The following is a 17,841-nucleotide window of genomic DNA, read 5'->3' as shown; positions in this document are numbered from 1 at the left end:
TTCACCAAGGCAGATGTTGATTTTGGAATCAATAGGAGAAAGGACAACTCTTACAAGTTTGTCTTTGGAAGCCACTACTAAATTGTAAGTGCCCTAGCCCCAACGCCCCAAGTATGCACTAAGAACTGGTCTATAGGTCAGAATTGTTGGATTCATTCTCAGTAACAAGAGATAACTTAAGGATTTGATTACCTCTGCTATAAATCACAGCTCTATTTAACAATATTTTGATCCACAATTTGACTGTGAAATATTTGTAAATATTTCCAAAAAACTTGTAAGTTTTCAACACTTTAGCGTTGAGTATCCAAAATCAAATGAAAACAACATCGATAAAAGGAATGTTATTTTGTACTTCCCAATCAATGTTGCTTTCATGTGAAAGTATGTTTAAAATGCTTGCGCTACTGTTTCGGCAGCAGGGCAAGCAAGAGAGACAGCGGCACCTCACACCAATAGACTACAGTCAGGATGACCCCATCCATGATTCATGACCATTAGTCTCCCACAGCAATCCAATCCAAGTTACTCATGGACAATTCTAACCAAGCAGAACATTCAATGCAGGTATCAATGTATGAAGTACTGTGTGATCACAATGTAATGCTTCTGAGACTGAATTCATTGAGAATGCTGTAGGAAGAGGTGGCCTCACCGTTGCAATTTGCTGTTTTTTCTGCGCTCTGAGACGGTGCCGAGGCTGGGTCAATGGCAGTGGTGGGGGCAACATAGACGGGGGTTTCATTAATCTTCTCTCTCCCAGCTGTCTCTGATGCTCTGCCAAGAAAGAAGAACAAGACAAATTAGGGAAACATGATTTGTAGATCCCGCAACCTGCCAATTGAGAAACAATTTCTTGCTGCTGATGAAGTCAAGGAACAAAAGCCCATTCACGCAGACCTTGAAAATCAATCCAATCTGCAGTCCAGCCTTTGGCCAATGCTTCAGCTTCTTGTGGCTGGCCCTAGGGCAGTTCACTTCAAAGGATACCATCTCTTCATAGTTTGCACTTGCTTCTTTCATTCTCTGGCACATTTTCTGAACGAGGCCCAGGTCTGATAATTGATCAGAACTGCAGTACGCTGTACATTGTTCATAAAGCACACTTAGGACGTGCATTGTGCTGTGGAACTGCATTTAGTGTTCCTTAGCTGGACAACTTTACAGGGATATGGGCCAAATGCTGATGAATAGGATTAAATTAATTTAGGATATCTGGTTGGCATGGACGAGTTGGACCAAACTCTATCACTCTATGACTAACTGGCGGCAGACTAGTGTTGCTTCAGCTGAGGTAGTCTGACCAAATTAAGTGCTCACCAGGCCCGTAAATTGGACAGTCTCAGCCTGCCCAAGGATGAAGGACCCTGTGGCAGAAATCCCACCCTCTGACTAATCAGCGGCCAGCAGGTCTCCATTGCCCGTCAGCGCCACCTGAATTGGTGGCTGCCTCTGGTACTGCACCTACAAAAGACTTCGGATCAACAACGGAAGCAGGCCACAGGCAAATGATGGTAAGATGGTGTTTGAAGGGTATGGGCTACTGACAAAATGTGGAATCGGTGGGAAACAAGTGCAGGGAGGGTGTAGATTTCAAGGGCATCCCATTTCTTTCTGTCACCCCCTCAAGTGGGCATTAACTGCTTTAAGAGGGACCTTCTCTACTAATTCAGGTTTGCTGGTTTCAGGAGGGAAGTGAAACCCATTTGAGTTAGGGAGAATCCCTGAACTGTTCTCTGATCCAAATCTCGGGATAACACATAGCTAGCAGGCTGGTTTCCTACGTCAACTCCCTCCCACCGCTGACTTCATTGGGATGAGTTTTCCTGGCAGTGGGAATGAGCTGAATGGCAGCCCAGCTACCACTGAACCTGCTCCAAAAGGTTCTTATAAATCCAGCCCACAGTGACCATTCATTCCAATGATTTGAAAAGCTTTGCTGACATTTCAGTGAGGGACAGCTGCATTGTCAGAGGTGCCACCTTTCAGATGAGATGTTGCACCGACTTTCTGCCTATTTCTTTGGTGCTAAATTTCACATGATAGATCTCAAAGGAAAGCAGGCGGATGTTCTGATATTCGCAGATATTTATTCTTCCACCCACATAACGAGACCACATTTTCTGGCCGCTATCTCATTGCTGCTTGTGGGGTGTTACTGTGCGCAAATTGGCTGCTATGTTTTCTATAGTCATCACAATGCTTTTAAAAAAAGCTGCAAAGCATTATTTGACATTCCTGAGGTGCCAAATCAATACAAGATGTTCTTTCTCTCCCTCTTTAATGTTACTTGTCAATTCCAATTCATCACACTAGGCCATTTGTGCAGGCAAACATATTGTATATGTTTACAAGAGAACTGATTTATGAAAGCAAAATTATAAATAAGGTATTAAGTGGCACAATCAGAAACTCACAATCCATAATAGTGAGACGACTGATTAAATATGCTGTAATTCTGCTAACTTCTCGTTGAAAGCACTTGAAAAATAACACTTCACAGAATTACAGAATTGATTTAATGCAGAGGGAGGCCATTTAGCCCATCATGTCTACACTGGTTTATTACCTGATGTCAATCTCCTGCCATTTCCCCATAGCCCTGCACACCACTTTTATCCTAATAATCATCCAAAACCCAACTAAAGATGCCTCCACCACATTTCCGGGCAGTGCATTCTATTCACTTCCTGATACAAAAAATAACTTCCATTTCTCACAACCAGTTCCACCCTCAATGATGCGAGCTGCTGAAATGCAAACAGTATTAATCCTTTAACTAACCTGCAAACTCTCATTGCCAGCTTAGCTGTTTCCATTCCTTAACTTCACAATACGTCACGCTCCCCATTCATTGAATACCTCTGAGCTTGACTTATTCAATAACAGCTTCACTGCGTAACAGGGCTGCTCACTTTAAATTGGCGTCGACGATAGGGAGTTATTCTTTTGTAGCGACAAATCCCAAATCGAGTTCCCAAGGCGTGAGCCGGGGAAAGTGCCTCTAAACAGACATTTCACTTTCTAAACTTATCACATGTTCAACCTCTGGTTACAAAAACTTTCTTTTAACAATTTAAATAATCACTTGGCACGAAATAGCCAACTATCAAACTGAAATATGTAACTATGTCATCAACCATCCTGCCATTAGAGAGTTGCCGCTGACATTTGATTATAAGTCATTTTGACTTTGCATATATTTGACTTGCTGCCCTTGTTTATTGTGTGTGACTTAATCCACAAAAGCTTGAAACCTCCACCCTTAATTCAAAGTGCAAAGTGACTTGTATTGACTGCAGCAACGGGTCTCTAGCTAAATATTCGCCATCCGGAGAGCTCTCGTTCACCAAACTGACATGCTGGCATCTTCTTTGTTTGAATCAAGACGAAAACCAAGAAAAGAAGTTCACTCAAAAAGGCAGCAAACAAAACAACAAGATGGCCACTAAAAGTGAGCAAAAGCTACCAACGACCGCTGCTACATTATTTAGATAAAGTCCTATTGTGCAGCACCAGAGAGGCTTTCTGCTTTCCTCTCGGCCAAGCAAAGAGCAATGTATTTACAGCACTAATTTGTACTTGTATTTAAGGGCTGCCGGGAGCAGTTATGCACTTCAAAATACTCAGCGTGAAGCATTTTTCACTGTAATTCACATTAGCTACGTTTCACAGTTGAAGACTGATCGAATAACTGACATCACAACTAACTGTCTCTAATTCTCTGCGCACACATAAAAGATGCCCATTAGAATCGAATGATAAAGACAAGAGTTTTTATTGTTGGGACCGAACTTAAGTTTGATTGCCAACTGTACCTCTTTCACCAGGTCTGCGAAAACGGCCCATGGTCCCACCAACTGCTTCCCTCTGCAGAATACAGCACCGCAGTAACAGCTCACAGCAGGTTTCTCGATGGAAAGTTCATTATGGAAGAGAATGAAGCTGAAGCGCCCAATCCGTAGGCTGCCAGCTGCTCACTGGGCTATGCCTCTGCCCAGAGAGACTATTTGCTTTGCACAAGACTTTAAAATGACAAAGTGATGCTGAATTGATTCAGTCAGACGCAGCTTAGAATGAAGCTATCACGGATTGCACCAGCACAGGGATACAATGAGGTTGCAGTAATTTCTGATATTGGTCAGACGAGTCATTCTTTGCATTGAAAAGGTTGGACAATTTTTGAGTTTCTGCCATTGGGCCGAAAACAATAATTACCCAACTCTGAAATAAAAGTCCATATTTATAAGCACCCTGGATTATTTCTATGCTTTTAAAAACAGTGAATTTCATATTTAACCCTTAGACTGCAGCATGATGGACAAAGCATTCACAATGAAAGCATTGTAATTTGCCATCTGTGGCTTGTAGAGTGCCAGTGTTATAAAGTGGAAACTCATAGCTCAGAGTGCTTATACTCTGCCACCCAGTGTGTAACCACTCAGTGGACCAGTGAGTGACTGTGTGGACAAATGTTCACTGTGACTGGGTGTGTAAAAATGCTATGATTGTAGATCCATTCTATGACCCAGTGGTAAAGACACTCTCTGGGAATGGTGTGTAAGTGTCAGGTAACTGGGTGTGTAGATACATTCTGTGACTCTGTACATAAGTAAATTGACTTGGTGTGTAAGCTCACCATGACTGGGTCTAATTACATGATGTGACCCAGTGTATAAAAACTGCCTGTGACCCAGTGTGTACCTGCACTGTGGAGTAGGTGTGCAAATACACTTTTTTGACCCAGTGTGTAAATGAACTGTGAACTGGGTGTGTAAATACACTCTGTAGCCCATTGTGTAAATGCACTATGACTGGGTGTGTAAATACACTTTGTAGCCCAGTGTGTAAATGCACTATGCCTGGGTGTGTAAATACATTCCGTAGCCCAGTGCGTAAATGCACTCTGTGCTGAATCCTATTTCTTTCAGCTAGGTGCGAGTTGCATTGAGTTTTTTGCAGAGGCTCTCGCTGCAAGGACAAGTTGGAATTCTTGCCATATCTTAGCAGACACGCTTGTCATACCCTTACGGTATTCTCATGTCTGATTCCAGTCACACTGCTCACAGCACATAGCCAGCATGGCTGACACTCCCTTGCACATGCAACTCCATTCTCTCAGCCTGGATCTATGTAACCAAAGGCCACACACTTTACCTGTCCTTAGCTACATCCTGTCTAAACCTCCTATCTAAGTCACTGCTACTCTGTCCCTAGTGCCTACCCTGCAGACCCTGCCTTGTCATTGTCCAGTAGGGGAACACCACATACAGGCAAGCACATGGGCATGGCCAAAGATGAGCTTTTATTGACAACCAGCAAAAGGGAACACAAATCAAACAAATACATGTTGCAGTTTGCCCCCACATTGTGAAGAAATGCTGTCATCTTGACCTTCACAATCCAGGATGGTCTTTTGCACATGACTAGCATCTGCTGGAAGCTGGTGTCAGTCAGGGTCTCCCGGTCTTGTAGTGCCCGATGCAGCTGTTATCCACAAGGACAGCTTCCTCCAGTTCAACACCCTTATTCTTCTCAGACACTGCTCCCATTTCCCTGGCTCCTTAGCATCAATCACATCGTCTCATTGCCTGCTCCAATTGTGCAAAGTGCAGCACAACATCAGGATGGAGCAGTACATGCTGACTGTACTAGAACAGCCTCCCTCGACCACAGCTTCTGTAATCTCTTTAACCATGGCCCTGGTAAAGCATGGTGTAGCACGGGCACCAACTTGGTGAAGGTGCCATGCTGACTGAGTGACAAACATATTCCATATTAACTGCTGTATCTGATCCCCCCCACCACCTTCCATCACCTTGACCATTCCACTTTTTGTTGTATTCAGTCGAGTCCATCGCCATGCTTACATGACCATGATGCAGTGATGTTCCCTTTGGCCCACAGCACCCTTGCAAGTTCCACAAATGATAAGGGCTTCTGGCCAGCATTCACCTTGTTTTAAGACAGCGCCACTAACTTCTGCAGCATTGAGATGACAATGTTAGTTTGGCTCGAGAGGAACGGGGAGTGCATCAAAGCCGATAGGAATCTTCTTTGGAGACAGGCTCTTCCAGACCTGTTGAGTTTCCCCAGCACTTTCTGTTTATCTCTTTCTGAAAAGAAACTCTGTGACTAGAAATGCAAACATACTCTGTGACCCAGTGCGTAAATACCCTCTGTTTCAGACACATAACACTAACACACCGTGCATTAACGAGGATATCCCTGTTATCCAGATTGCAATGTGAGCAGCTTTCACTACATGTCAGCTTCCTACTTATGTCTTCCACAGACTCATTCAAAGAGGATTTAAGTTATTTATTTTGTCTGTCCAAAGCCTGGTTGATGAACAATGTTGTGTAAAGAGTAAATGACCCCAAAGCTATTCCAGAGAGCTTAGCATGTGGTATCAATGATACATCTGGTGGTCAAGATCAAAAATCACACAACACCAAGTTATAGTCCAACAGGTTTATTTGCAAACGTAAGTTTTTGGAGCTCAGCTCCTTCCTCAGGCGTAGCGTGTGAGAGAAAGTATAAGATACAGAATTTATAAGCAGAAAGGTAACAACCCTAAAACTGGCTGCCTCTTGTTGAATCTTTAATCAGTTAGGAATGAGAATACTAATTAAATATTCAATAAGAGGCGGCCAGTTTTAGGTTGTTACCTTTCTGCTTATAAAATTTGTGTCATATACCCTCTATCACACACTACGCCTGAGGAAGGAACTGAGCTCCGAAAACTTGTGTTTTCAAGTAAACCTGTTGGACTATAACTTGGTGTCGTGTGATACTTGACTTCGTCCACCCCAGTCCAACACAGGCATCTCCACATCTGGTGGTGATATACCATCCAGTGTTGTGCTGTCCTTTGCGATTAGCAAGCACCCTTCAGCCTGCTCACAATTCCAAAGATGAAGTGGATGCCCTCCCAGTTCATGAAGTTTCTTGTTAACCAGCCGGTGTGGGAAGTGTGTCAGAGGCACAAATTCAAGCGTTGCCCATGCTGCCTGGCATCATTGCAGGCAAAGTTCACACAGTTTGTAGCACTGATAAAACAGCCATTTTAAACACCCTGCACATACCTGCAGGAGATCCCTGGGAGGATTTGGAGACAAAACAGTTGAGGGTAATGGTGACTTTGACTACCACTGCTGGTTGCTTAAGGATGTAAAGGATCTGAAAGGGTTAATGCTGAAGAGTGACTTGAGCACTAGCTACTATAATGTAGCTGGTGGGTAAGGGGAAGACTTTTATAAAGTGGCACAGTTTACACGATGGAAAAGTTACAGGAAGCAACATACTAGATCAAGTGCACTGGCTGCTCTTACCTTAAGGGTGGCATGGTGGCTCAGTGGTTAGCACTATTGCCTCACAGTACCAGGGCCCCAGGTTCAATTCCAGCCCCAGGTGACTGTCTATGTGGAGTTTGTATATTCTTCCTGTGTCTGTGTGTGCTTCCTCCAGGTGCTCTGGTTTCCTCCCACAGTCCAAAGATGTGCAGGTTAGCTGGATTGGCCATGCTAAATTGCCCATAGTGTCCACGGTGTACAGGCTAGATAGAAATGTCAGGGAGTGGGTCTGGGAGGAATGCTCTCTGGAGGGTCAGTGTGGATTCCACACTGTAGGGATCCTGTGCAACAGCAAGGGAGCACCATAAGGGATAATGAAGGGCTACAAAAGCAATCTGAAACCAGTCCATGACATCAGAATTAAAGCAATAATTGGGCAATTTTAAAAACCTAAGCAGAAATTGTCTGATGGAAGAAGAAAGTTAGGAAACTATTGAAGCTGCAGAAAAGTTGGGAGATCCATTGCTTAAATTGCAATAAAGACATTTATTTTAGTCACACACAATGAAACCCATCCACAAAAAGAATTGTGAAAGCAATGGGGATTACAATTTAGAGCTTCAGGCAGCGGGAACATCTGTTAAAGGACCAGGTGTCATCGTAGAAATCCATGAAAAGTGGGATTCATTCGGGAATGCCAGTAAGAGAATGTGAGTAAAATGTTGTGACTATGATTAAGAAGATTCACTGGAAAATGATGCAAGAAAGGCAGGAAACCTCAATTTTGACTGCAAATGCAGAAAAACCTCCCAGTTCAGCAGTACACATTACAACATTGTACAGCAGAATAAAAAACAAATTGAAGCAAGGAAAATAAATAATGAAATCAGGACGACATGGCAGAAATAATATTGCCAAATATATTTCATTTCAGAGATCAGCCAAATAGAATCGAGAATTGGACAACTTGGAGAAAACAGTTCTTTAAGATACAGAATCTACAAAGACCTTGCCATGTTCCTCATTATCAACATTTGGTGGCCAATGCTGAAATTGGGAGAGCTGTCTCACAGACTTGTCAAGCAGCAGCCTATAGTTATACTCATGGGAACATCCCTTGCACACACTGTCCCACGCAACAAGATCCCCATCCCTGATCCAGCAATGGTGGTGGAACAATGGTATGTAGTTGGAAGGGAGTTGCCTCAGTAATCCTAAATATTGACTCTGGACCTATTGAGATTCATGGCATCAAACATGGGTAAGGAAACCTCCTGCTGAATACCATGGTCCATCTTTCCTTAGCTGACGATTGCGTGCTCTCCATGTTGAATAGAACTTGGAGGAAGTACTGAAGGCAGCAAGGGACAGAACGTAATCTGGGTGGGGGATTTCAATGTCCACCAATAATAGTTGCTCAGCTGCAGCATTGCTGATCAAGCTAGTCGCGTCCTAAAGGGCATACCTGCTCGACTGGGTCTGTGACAGATGGTGAGGGAAAAACATACTTGATTTCATCCTCACTAATATGCTGGCAGCAGATGCATCTGTCCATGACAGAATTTGTAACAGTGGCCACTGCACAGTCCTTGTGGGACAAAGTCCCACCTTCACATGGAGAATAACCTTCATCGTGTTGTGTGGCACTATCACAGTGCCAAATGGGACAGGCTTTGAACAGATCTAGCAACTCAAGACAGGCCATCAACAGGCAGGAGAATCATAGTCCAGCACAATCTGTAACTTCATGGCCCCAGCACTGTACCTTTACTATCAAGCCAGAGGATTAACCCTGATTCAATGATGAGGTCATGCTAGCAGCAGCACTAGGTAAAGGTATAATGCAGGACCACCTGTGTGCCAAACAGCATAAGCAGCAAGTAATAGACAGAGCTAAGCAATTCCATAATCAATAGATCAGATCTAAGCTCTACAGTTCTGCCACATCTAGTCATGAATGGTGGAGGATGATTGAACAACTCACAGGAAGAGGAAGCTCCACAAATATTCCCATCCTCAATGATGGAAGAGCCCAGAACATCAATGCAAAAGAAAAGGCTGAAGCATTTGCAGCAATCTTCAGCCAGAAGTGCCGAGTGGATGATCCATCTCGGCCTCGTCCAGTGGTCCCCAGCATTACAGATACCAGTCTTCAGCCAATTTGATTCACTGCTCGTAAATATGAAAAATTGCCCACATATGTCTTGCACAAAAAAAAATCAAATCCAAGCCAGCCAATTACCATTAATATACACTCGAACATCAGTAAAATGATGGAAAATGCTATCAAGCAGCAACTGCTCAGCAACAACCTGCTCAGTGACATCCAGTTTGGGTTCTGCCGGGGCCACTCAGCTCCTGACCTCATTACAGCCTTGGTTCAAACATGGACAAAAGCACTCAATTTGACCAAATGCTGCACCAAGGACCCCTAGCAAAACTCGAACCAATGGGTATCAGGGACAAAATCTCTGCTGGTTGGAGTCATACTTGACACATAGGAAGATGGCTGTGGTTGTTAGAGGTCAGTCATCTCAGCTCCAAGTCACGTCAGCAATAGTTCCTCAGTGTAGTATCCTAGGCCCAACCAGCTTCAGCTGCTTCATCAATGACCTTCCCTCCATCATAAGGACAAAAATGGGGATGTTTGCCGATGATTGCACAATGTTCAGCACCATTCGTGACTCCTGAGATACGAAAGCAGTCCACGTTCACATGCAACAAGATCTGGACAAATATCCAGGCGTTGACTGATACATAGCAGGTAATATTTGCACCGCACAAATGGCAGGGAATTCTATCTCCATTAAGGACCTAACAATTATCCCTTGACATTCAATGGCACTGCAATCACTGAATCTCCCACTATCAACTTTCCTTGGGGTTTCCATTGACTGGAAACTCAGCTGGTTTCGCCACATATATATACAGTGGCTCCAAGATCAGGTCAGAGCCTACAGCAAGTAACTTACCTCCTGACTCCACAAAGCCTATACCCCATCTACAAGGCACACATCAGGAATGGAATACCTCCCACTTGCCTGGATGAGTGCAGCTCCAGCAACACCCAAAAAGCTTAATACCAGCCAGAACAAAGCAGCCCACTTCAACACATCCACAAGCATCTACTCCTTCCACCACCGATGCTCAGTTGCAGCATTGAGTGCTATCTACAAGAAGCACTGAAGAAATTCACCAAAGATCCTTCAACAGCACCTTCCAAACCCACGGCCACTGCCAAATGGAAAGAAAAGCTAATGGCATTCCTAGCGGATACAGGAAATCCCAACCTCCCTTTCTGGTGAGAGAACATTGATGTCAATGGGCATCAACTCATTTTGAGCTCGATACAGGGGCATGTATTACCATATTATCAGAGAGTGTACAATCATTGAAGGAGCACTATTTATCACCCGTTGCAATACAATAACATGGTCCAGGGGTGCAGCATTTAAGATTAAAAGCAAGCTGCAACAACTGTGCAACACATGGAGTATCAGATAGTACAGAACATGTACCTACTCCATAATCACATATACTAACTCGAGTATAAATGTGTGCTTTGATCTTAATCTTCCTAAAATTGCAGAAGGAGTCAAATTTGTTAGTTATGGAAAAACTGATCAAGCAGCATCCAGTTAGGAGCAATGGATCAAAAAAGCATTTGGCGGCTGAACAACTAGTGGTGGGACAACCAGTCATTGGACAACCTGTAGAGGGTACTGAACCACATGGGCAGAACCCAAACTGAAGACATAATTCATCAAGATTAAGGTAACAAGGTGTGGAGCTGGAGGAACACAGCAGGCCAGGCAGCATCAGAGAAGCAGGAAAGCTGATCTTTCAGGTCTGGGCCCTTCTTCATCAAGATTAGTTATGTTGGCATAAGAAATTTGTTTCATCCTGTCAGCAAGATGGAAACCTGCGATTACGTGGCATCGGCAAAAATATTTTCTGTGGCTATCCGTACCAGAGGGAGTTCCGATTGCAACACTAACTGAAAAAACACTAACAATCAGATAGCTAATGAGAAGTATCCCCTATTGAGGTAACTGAAAAATCTTGAACTGAGCTAACCTGCAGTGCAACACGACTTGGTGATAGTGACGATGGATTTAGTCCTGAGGTCAGATGCTGAAGAGAAATGAATTCAAACAGAATGTTTCATCTCTTTGTTTCTTTCATTCATTCTACCATGAGGAATTCTCATTACCAGTGACAAGAAGCAGTCCTCAAGTAGGAGGACTGAGGAAGTGAACATGCTGGTTTCTCTAATACTACAATTGCTGAGGACCAATGAAAGCATCCAAATAAGTCAACAGGTTGAAGTGAAGAGTCTACATACTTTGGTATAGAGTGACCAGCAGATTAAGCATAAAAATTTATTGACACAGTTTGATAACTCAATGGAAGCCACCACAGACAATGGGAGACCATTGTCTAAAGTTTCAAGACATAGTCACAACGGAATTGCCTGATTCAGAGATCCAGGGTATGACAAAGGCAAAACGGCCTGTTTTAGCAGGAAAGGTATCCTCTATAAAGGAAATTCAAGAGATAAAAGATCCTCCACTTTAAAGGTGCTCAACCTCTCACTGTCAAGATTCAATCATCTCCAACCCAGAAACCTACCAGTCTGGAGTTCAAACAGGATATGTTCTGGGAGAATAGTGAAACCTTCAGGCTGCCTGAATTTGTGAAGTCTGGGATTTGGGAGGTTGGGATATTGCTAAAAGTAATGATATACATAAATGTATAAATAATGATCAATAAAACAATTCTCAGGGTGGGGGGGGTAGATGTTGTAAAAGGGTTAATGAATAATGCTTGAGCATCATCCACGATGATGACATCATATAGATTTGGTGGGAGAACAGTTTAGGAGCTTGAAGTACTAAGACCGACCATAGAGAACTTCCTCATAGTCTCTGCAATGATGTTTATCAGATCAGTGAGACTTGTACCTAGTTGGCTGTCATGCAACAAACTATGTACTATTTAAGCAAATCACTTTTTCTCATCAGATTAGCATATATTTTCCATTATCACACTTGATCAAGGCAGTCCTGTAGATCCCAACCAGGAAAGAACATATCCACCATAAATCTCATACAACATGGTGAGCCATGGTGAGGATTCATCTTAATGCCTTTGTAATGCCTGGCCACTAGGCCCACGAGGCCACAGGTCTTGTTTCAAAAGGTTGTAGTTGCCTGGTAGGATCTGACATAATGCCCTGAGCTTGCTGAGACATTGGTGTTCAGACATGTTGATGAAACAGACCCAATAAACCCCAAGTACCAAATTCTCATGTCTGGTATAATCCCTCAGCTGCTCCCTTCTGTCTGTTGCTCTCCATCTCTTAACTACTCCTCCTTCTGTCTCTCCCCATCTATCTCTCCCCCTCTCCCTGCTGCTGCCTTCTCTTTCAACTACTCCCTCTGTCTCTCCCCCTCTCTCTGTGTCTCTCCCTTTTTCTGTCTCCCCTCTGTCCATGCTGCTCCCCTCTCTCTCAATTATCCCCTCTCTGTCTTCCCCCTCTCTCTGTTTCTCCCACACTATATCCCTCCCCCTTTCTCTGTCGCTCCCTCTCTCTGTCTCTCCTTCTCTAAGTCTCTCCCTCTTTCTCAGCCTTTCCCCTCTCTCTGTCTCTCCCTTTCTTTCTCTCTCTGTCTCTGCCCCTCTCTCCCTCTCTTTCTGTCTCTCCCCCCGTCTCTGTCTTTCCCTCTCTCTCTCTCTGTCTCTCCCACCCCTCTCTCTCTCTCTTTCTCTCTCTCTCTATATCTCTTCTCTGAGGGAAAGAATATCATTAAGTCCATATGATTTTCTTTATTTAAACTGTAAAAGTGACAAAAAGAAATTCCTTGAAAATGGAAGTGAGCTGCAGCAGCTTGTCTTTCAATGTTCCCGGGTGGGTGTTAGAGTGCCCACTAGGTGGCAGGAGTTCTCTCTTGTGTCGACCCTTATCCAGGCACGAGTCTCCTCCAAAACGAGAAAAGCTGAATATTGGCTGTAAAACTTAAAAAAAACTATGGCTGACAAAAGGCTATTGAAATGTTAACTTTCTTTCTTTCTCTACAGATGTTGCCTGACCTGCTTTGTATTACCAACACTCACTGTTTTACAGTACTTTTTGAATAGAAGCTAAGAAAATTAAAGCAGTACGTTTTGAAATTAGCAATGAAGGATGAGCGAGCTTTACATGGTCAGGAAGGAGAGATCCCAACCAGAGGGAGACACAGTCCGAGTGAGTACAGAGGTCGGGGGATTTGGAGGCAATGTGGGCATTCGGTGCAGAAGTGAAAAGGTGCTTTTTGCCTGCTTTTTTCAAGCTGTTAGTTTGTAAGTTGTTTTTTTAAACAGGATAAATTGAAGTCCTGGATCAGGGGTCCAGCACAAAGGAGTGACAATACAGGAAAACCATAAGTTCATTGGGCCGTGATAGCCACTAATCTGATTATCTATTATAGGTTACTTTCAGACTGAAGGTAAATAGGGGAAATAGTTACAGGCTACAAACTAGTGTGAAAGTTTTAAAAATCAAATTAAGAGCTAATTAATTAAAATAGAGATGCCAGGCCAGGTGGTGTGTTGTAACCACATGATGTGGGAGCTGGTGGACCCCACTGTGGTTCAGACTGACCACGTCTGGAGCAAGTGTTGGTGGCTTGAGGAACTCTGGCTCAGAGTTGATGAGCTGGAGTCTGAGCTTTGAACACTGCGACACATCAGGGAGGGGGAGAGTTACCTGGATGCTGTGCTTCAGGAGGCAGTCACACCCCTTAGATTAACAACCTCAAACTCGGTCAGTGGTCAGGGACAGGAGCATGTGACTACGAGTGAGGCAGGCAGAGCGATCCGGGGGTAATGCTGAAGGAGCCTCAGGCCATGAGCTTATCTAAAAGGTTTGAGATTCTTGCTCCCTGCGTGGATGAGAGTGGGGGCTGTAGGGAGGATGAGCAAACTAACCGTAGCACCATGGTACAGGGAGCTATTCAAAAATGGGGAGGAAAGAGAAATGTAGCTGAAATCGTGAATAATATAGTCAGGGGAATAGACCAGTAGCCAAGATCAAGAGACCTGAAAGCTGTGTTGCCTGCCTGGTGCCGAGGTTCAAGATATCCCATCTGGACTACAGAAGAGCCTGGAGTAGGAGGGGACTGATCCAGAAGGCAGGAAACTGTAGACCGGTTAGCCTGACCTCTGTTGTTGGTAAGATTTAAGACTCCATTATTAAGGATGAGTTTGCATGCGTATGGTAAAACAGGGGTGAGTCAGCACAGCTTTTTCAATAGGAGATCAGGCCTGGTAAATCTGTTAAAATGCTTTGAGGAAGTACCGACAAAGGTAAACCAGTGCATGTGATCTTTCTGCACTTGGATGGTCTTTGACAAGACGCTGCATAGGAGGCTGCTAAATAAGGTAAGAGCTGATGGTGTTAGGGGCAAGCTACTGGCATGGATAGAGGACTGGCTGACCGGCAGAATGCAGCGAGTTAGGGATAAAGGGGTCTTTTTCAGGATGGCAGCCAATGACGAGTTGTGTTCCGCAGGGGTCAGTGTTTGAAACCACAACTATTCACATTCAACATTAATGATCTGGACAAAGGACCTGAGGGCATTGTTGCTAGGTTTTCAGATGACACAAAGATAGTTGGAGGGGCAGGCAGTGTTGAGGAGGTGGGGAGGCTGCAGAAGGACTTGGACAAGCTAGGAGACTGGGCAAAGAAGTGGCACTTGGAAGACAATGTGGGAAATTGTGAGCTATGCACTGTGATAGGAAGAATAGAAATGGAGGCTATTTCTAAATGGGGAAAGGCTTTGGAAATCGGAAGCAACACAAAGAGACTTGGGAGTCCTAGTTCAGGACTCTCTTATGGTTAACCATACGGATTCAGTTGGCAGTTAGGAAGGCAAATGCAATGTAAGCGTCCATTTCAAGAGGGCTGGAATATATGAGCAGAGATGTACTATTGAGGATGTATGAGGCTCTGGTCAGACTGCATTTGGAATATTCTGAGCAGTTTTGGGCCCTGTACCTAAGGAAGGATGTGCTGGCATTGGAGGGAGTCCAAAGGTGATTTACAGGAATGATCCCAGGGATGAAGGGCTTGTCATATGAGGAGTGGTTGAGGACTCTGGGTCTGTGCTCGCTGGACCTTAGAAAGATGAGGGGGGATCTAATTGAAATTTACAGAAAACTGAGAGGCCTGGGTACAGTGGACGTGGAGGAGATTTTTCCTTGAGTAGGAGAGACTAGGACCTGAGGGCACAACCTCAGAATGAAGGGACGACCCTTTAGAACTGAGATGAAGAGGAATTTCTTCAGCCAAAGGTGATTAATCTGTTGCAGAGGGCTTTAGAGGCCAAGTCATTGAGTGTATTTAAGACAGAGATAGACAGGTTCTTGATTGGTAAGGGGGAATCATGGGTTATAGGGAGAAGGCAGAAGAATGGGGTTGAGAAACATACCAGCCATGATTGAATGGTGGAGCAGACTTGATGGGCTGAATGGCCTAATTCTGCTCCCATATCTTATGGTCTTATGGTCTTCTTTAGACTTAGCTCTTTTGGAACTTGAATGTTTCCTGCAGTGTGTGTGAATAGCTACGCTAACAAATAAATTAGGACAGCAGGTCAGCTTGTAACATGGCTCGGTTATGCTTGCTCTGAGTGATACATACTCAGACACAGAATGCAGTATGATCAAGCCTTTCATTTTTGTGGAATTATCCAGGAAGTTTGGGAGCCTTTGTTCTTCATTGCTTTCTCCTCAGCAACACCTTAGCCAATCAGTGTTGACTTATTACCAACCAATCAGTCAGCATCTTTTTATTTGTCCTGAAGAACGCAAGGTGGGAAAGCTCAACAGTCCGTCTCTCTTTTTCTGCAGTATTCAAATTCTACACTCCCAACAGATTATTTGTCCATCATCACATTGTTTGTGAACCTACTTTGTGCACAACTTAGCTCCTGCACAACTGCCTCACTAACCTCCAGTTTACATTATCCCACAAAGCCAGTATCTCTCTGTGTCAGAAACTTTACACCTACAAAACAGTTGTCAATCCCTATTTTCAAAGGTCTGCAATTCTGCCTTTGAGATAACAGGAGCAATCTCAAACACAGGGAAATAGGTGATCTCAGTCAAGCTGATAGTAGCAACAGCATGGCTAGCTTCAACAGTGTGGAAGCAGGCCATTCGGCCCAGTGAGTCCTCACCAACCATTTGAAGAGCATCCCAGCCAAACTTACTCTATTCCTGCAACCCTGTATTTCCCATGGCTAATCCACCTAACCAACACATCTTTGGACTGTGGGAGGAAATCGGAGCACCCGGAGGAAACCCACGCAGACACGGGGAGAATGTGCAAACTCCACACAGACAGTCGCCTGAGGGTGGAATCAAACCCGGGTCCCTGGCCCTGTGAGATAGAAGTGCTAACCACTGAGCCAGCGTGCTGTCCCCGAGTGTCCTGTTGATCTTCCATGCCTGTGTTTGCAAATGGTCATTTTGGAGTGTGACCAGGAGCTCTCCATTTGTAAAGGGGCCACCGATTTTACCCATTCACGTTAAATCAGGAAATGTAAGTGCCATGCAGCAGGGTAGACAACTTCCAGGATCCCCAAGACATTTTCGACCTTCCCTGTATTCTAGAGAACTGCTCTGAATGACTTGATCCAAAGGTGACAGGACTGGTGCCAACAGCTGTTCACTTGTAATGCACTGCAGCATCGAATGCAACACAGCCAGTGGATGGTAACAGTGCACATTAGCTGACAGGAATAGCGAGCAGAATTCAATATTGCTGTTGGCAATATCCACCAGTTGACCTTCAACACACGTTGAAACTATTGGTGATATTGGCTTTAAACAGGAAAAGTGAAGTATGAAAGACAGGTCGGTGGGGGGAGAGTATTCCAGAGCTCAGGACCCAGACAACCGAAGCCAGAGGCACCGACAGCAGGCTAATTAAAATTGAGAATGCTAATGAAGCCAGAATGAGAGGAGTGTAGATATTGCAGAGAGTTGTAGGAGATTACAGAGGTCAGGATAGCTGTGACCACAGAGAGATTTGAAACCTCACTGACAATTGTAAAATCGAGAAAGCAGCCAATGCAGGTCAGTGAGCACAGGGGAGGGCAGGAGAACAGGAGTGAGCTCTGGTGCAGTTGAGTTTTTGGCTGACCTCACTTTTATAGACAGGAGATTAGCAGAAGAGGACAGGAGTAGTCAAGTCTAGAGGTAAATTTATGAATGAGGGTTTCAGCAGCAGAAGAACTGAGACTGGCGTGAGGAGATGGGATGGACTGTAAAAAAATGGCTGCACATTTGGCAGAAGTGAGTGTTCTCAGAGAAAATAGTCTGCATCTTCATTTACTGGGCAACATTTAAAATGTCCAAAGATTTCCCCCACATTATATATCTAGATATCTCCGTCATTCCCTCCTGGTCAACAACCCTCTTTAATAAGAGACAACAAGGTGCAGAGCTGGATGAACACAGCAGGTCAAGCAGCATCATAGGAGCAGAAAGGCTGACGTTT

General features: G+C 44.2%; 1 protein-coding gene across 3 annotated transcripts in view; it reads right to left on the bottom strand.

The window, feature by feature from the left end:
- Nucleotides 1–17,841, bottom strand: part of LOC109928783 (Nance-Horan syndrome protein) — a 391,487-nt gene that overhangs the window by 48,371 nt on the left and 325,275 nt on the right. For all 3 annotated transcript variants that reach the window (XM_048602688.1, XM_048602689.1, XM_048602690.1), the window contains exon 3: nt 656–777. In XM_048602688.1, coding sequence (XP_048458645.1) covers nt 656–777 — 122 coding nt within the window. The remainder of the gene's footprint in view (nt 1–655; nt 778–17,841) is intronic.

This window comes from Rhincodon typus, chromosome 11 (assembly GCF_021869965.1).
Source record: "Rhincodon typus isolate 14 chromosome 11, sRhiTyp1.1, whole genome shotgun sequence".
Taxonomy (NCBI): domain Eukaryota; kingdom Metazoa; phylum Chordata; class Chondrichthyes; order Orectolobiformes; family Rhincodontidae; genus Rhincodon; species Rhincodon typus.
Note: the sequence above shows the minus strand (reverse complement) of the source record. Positions and strands in the feature narration are given on the sequence as shown.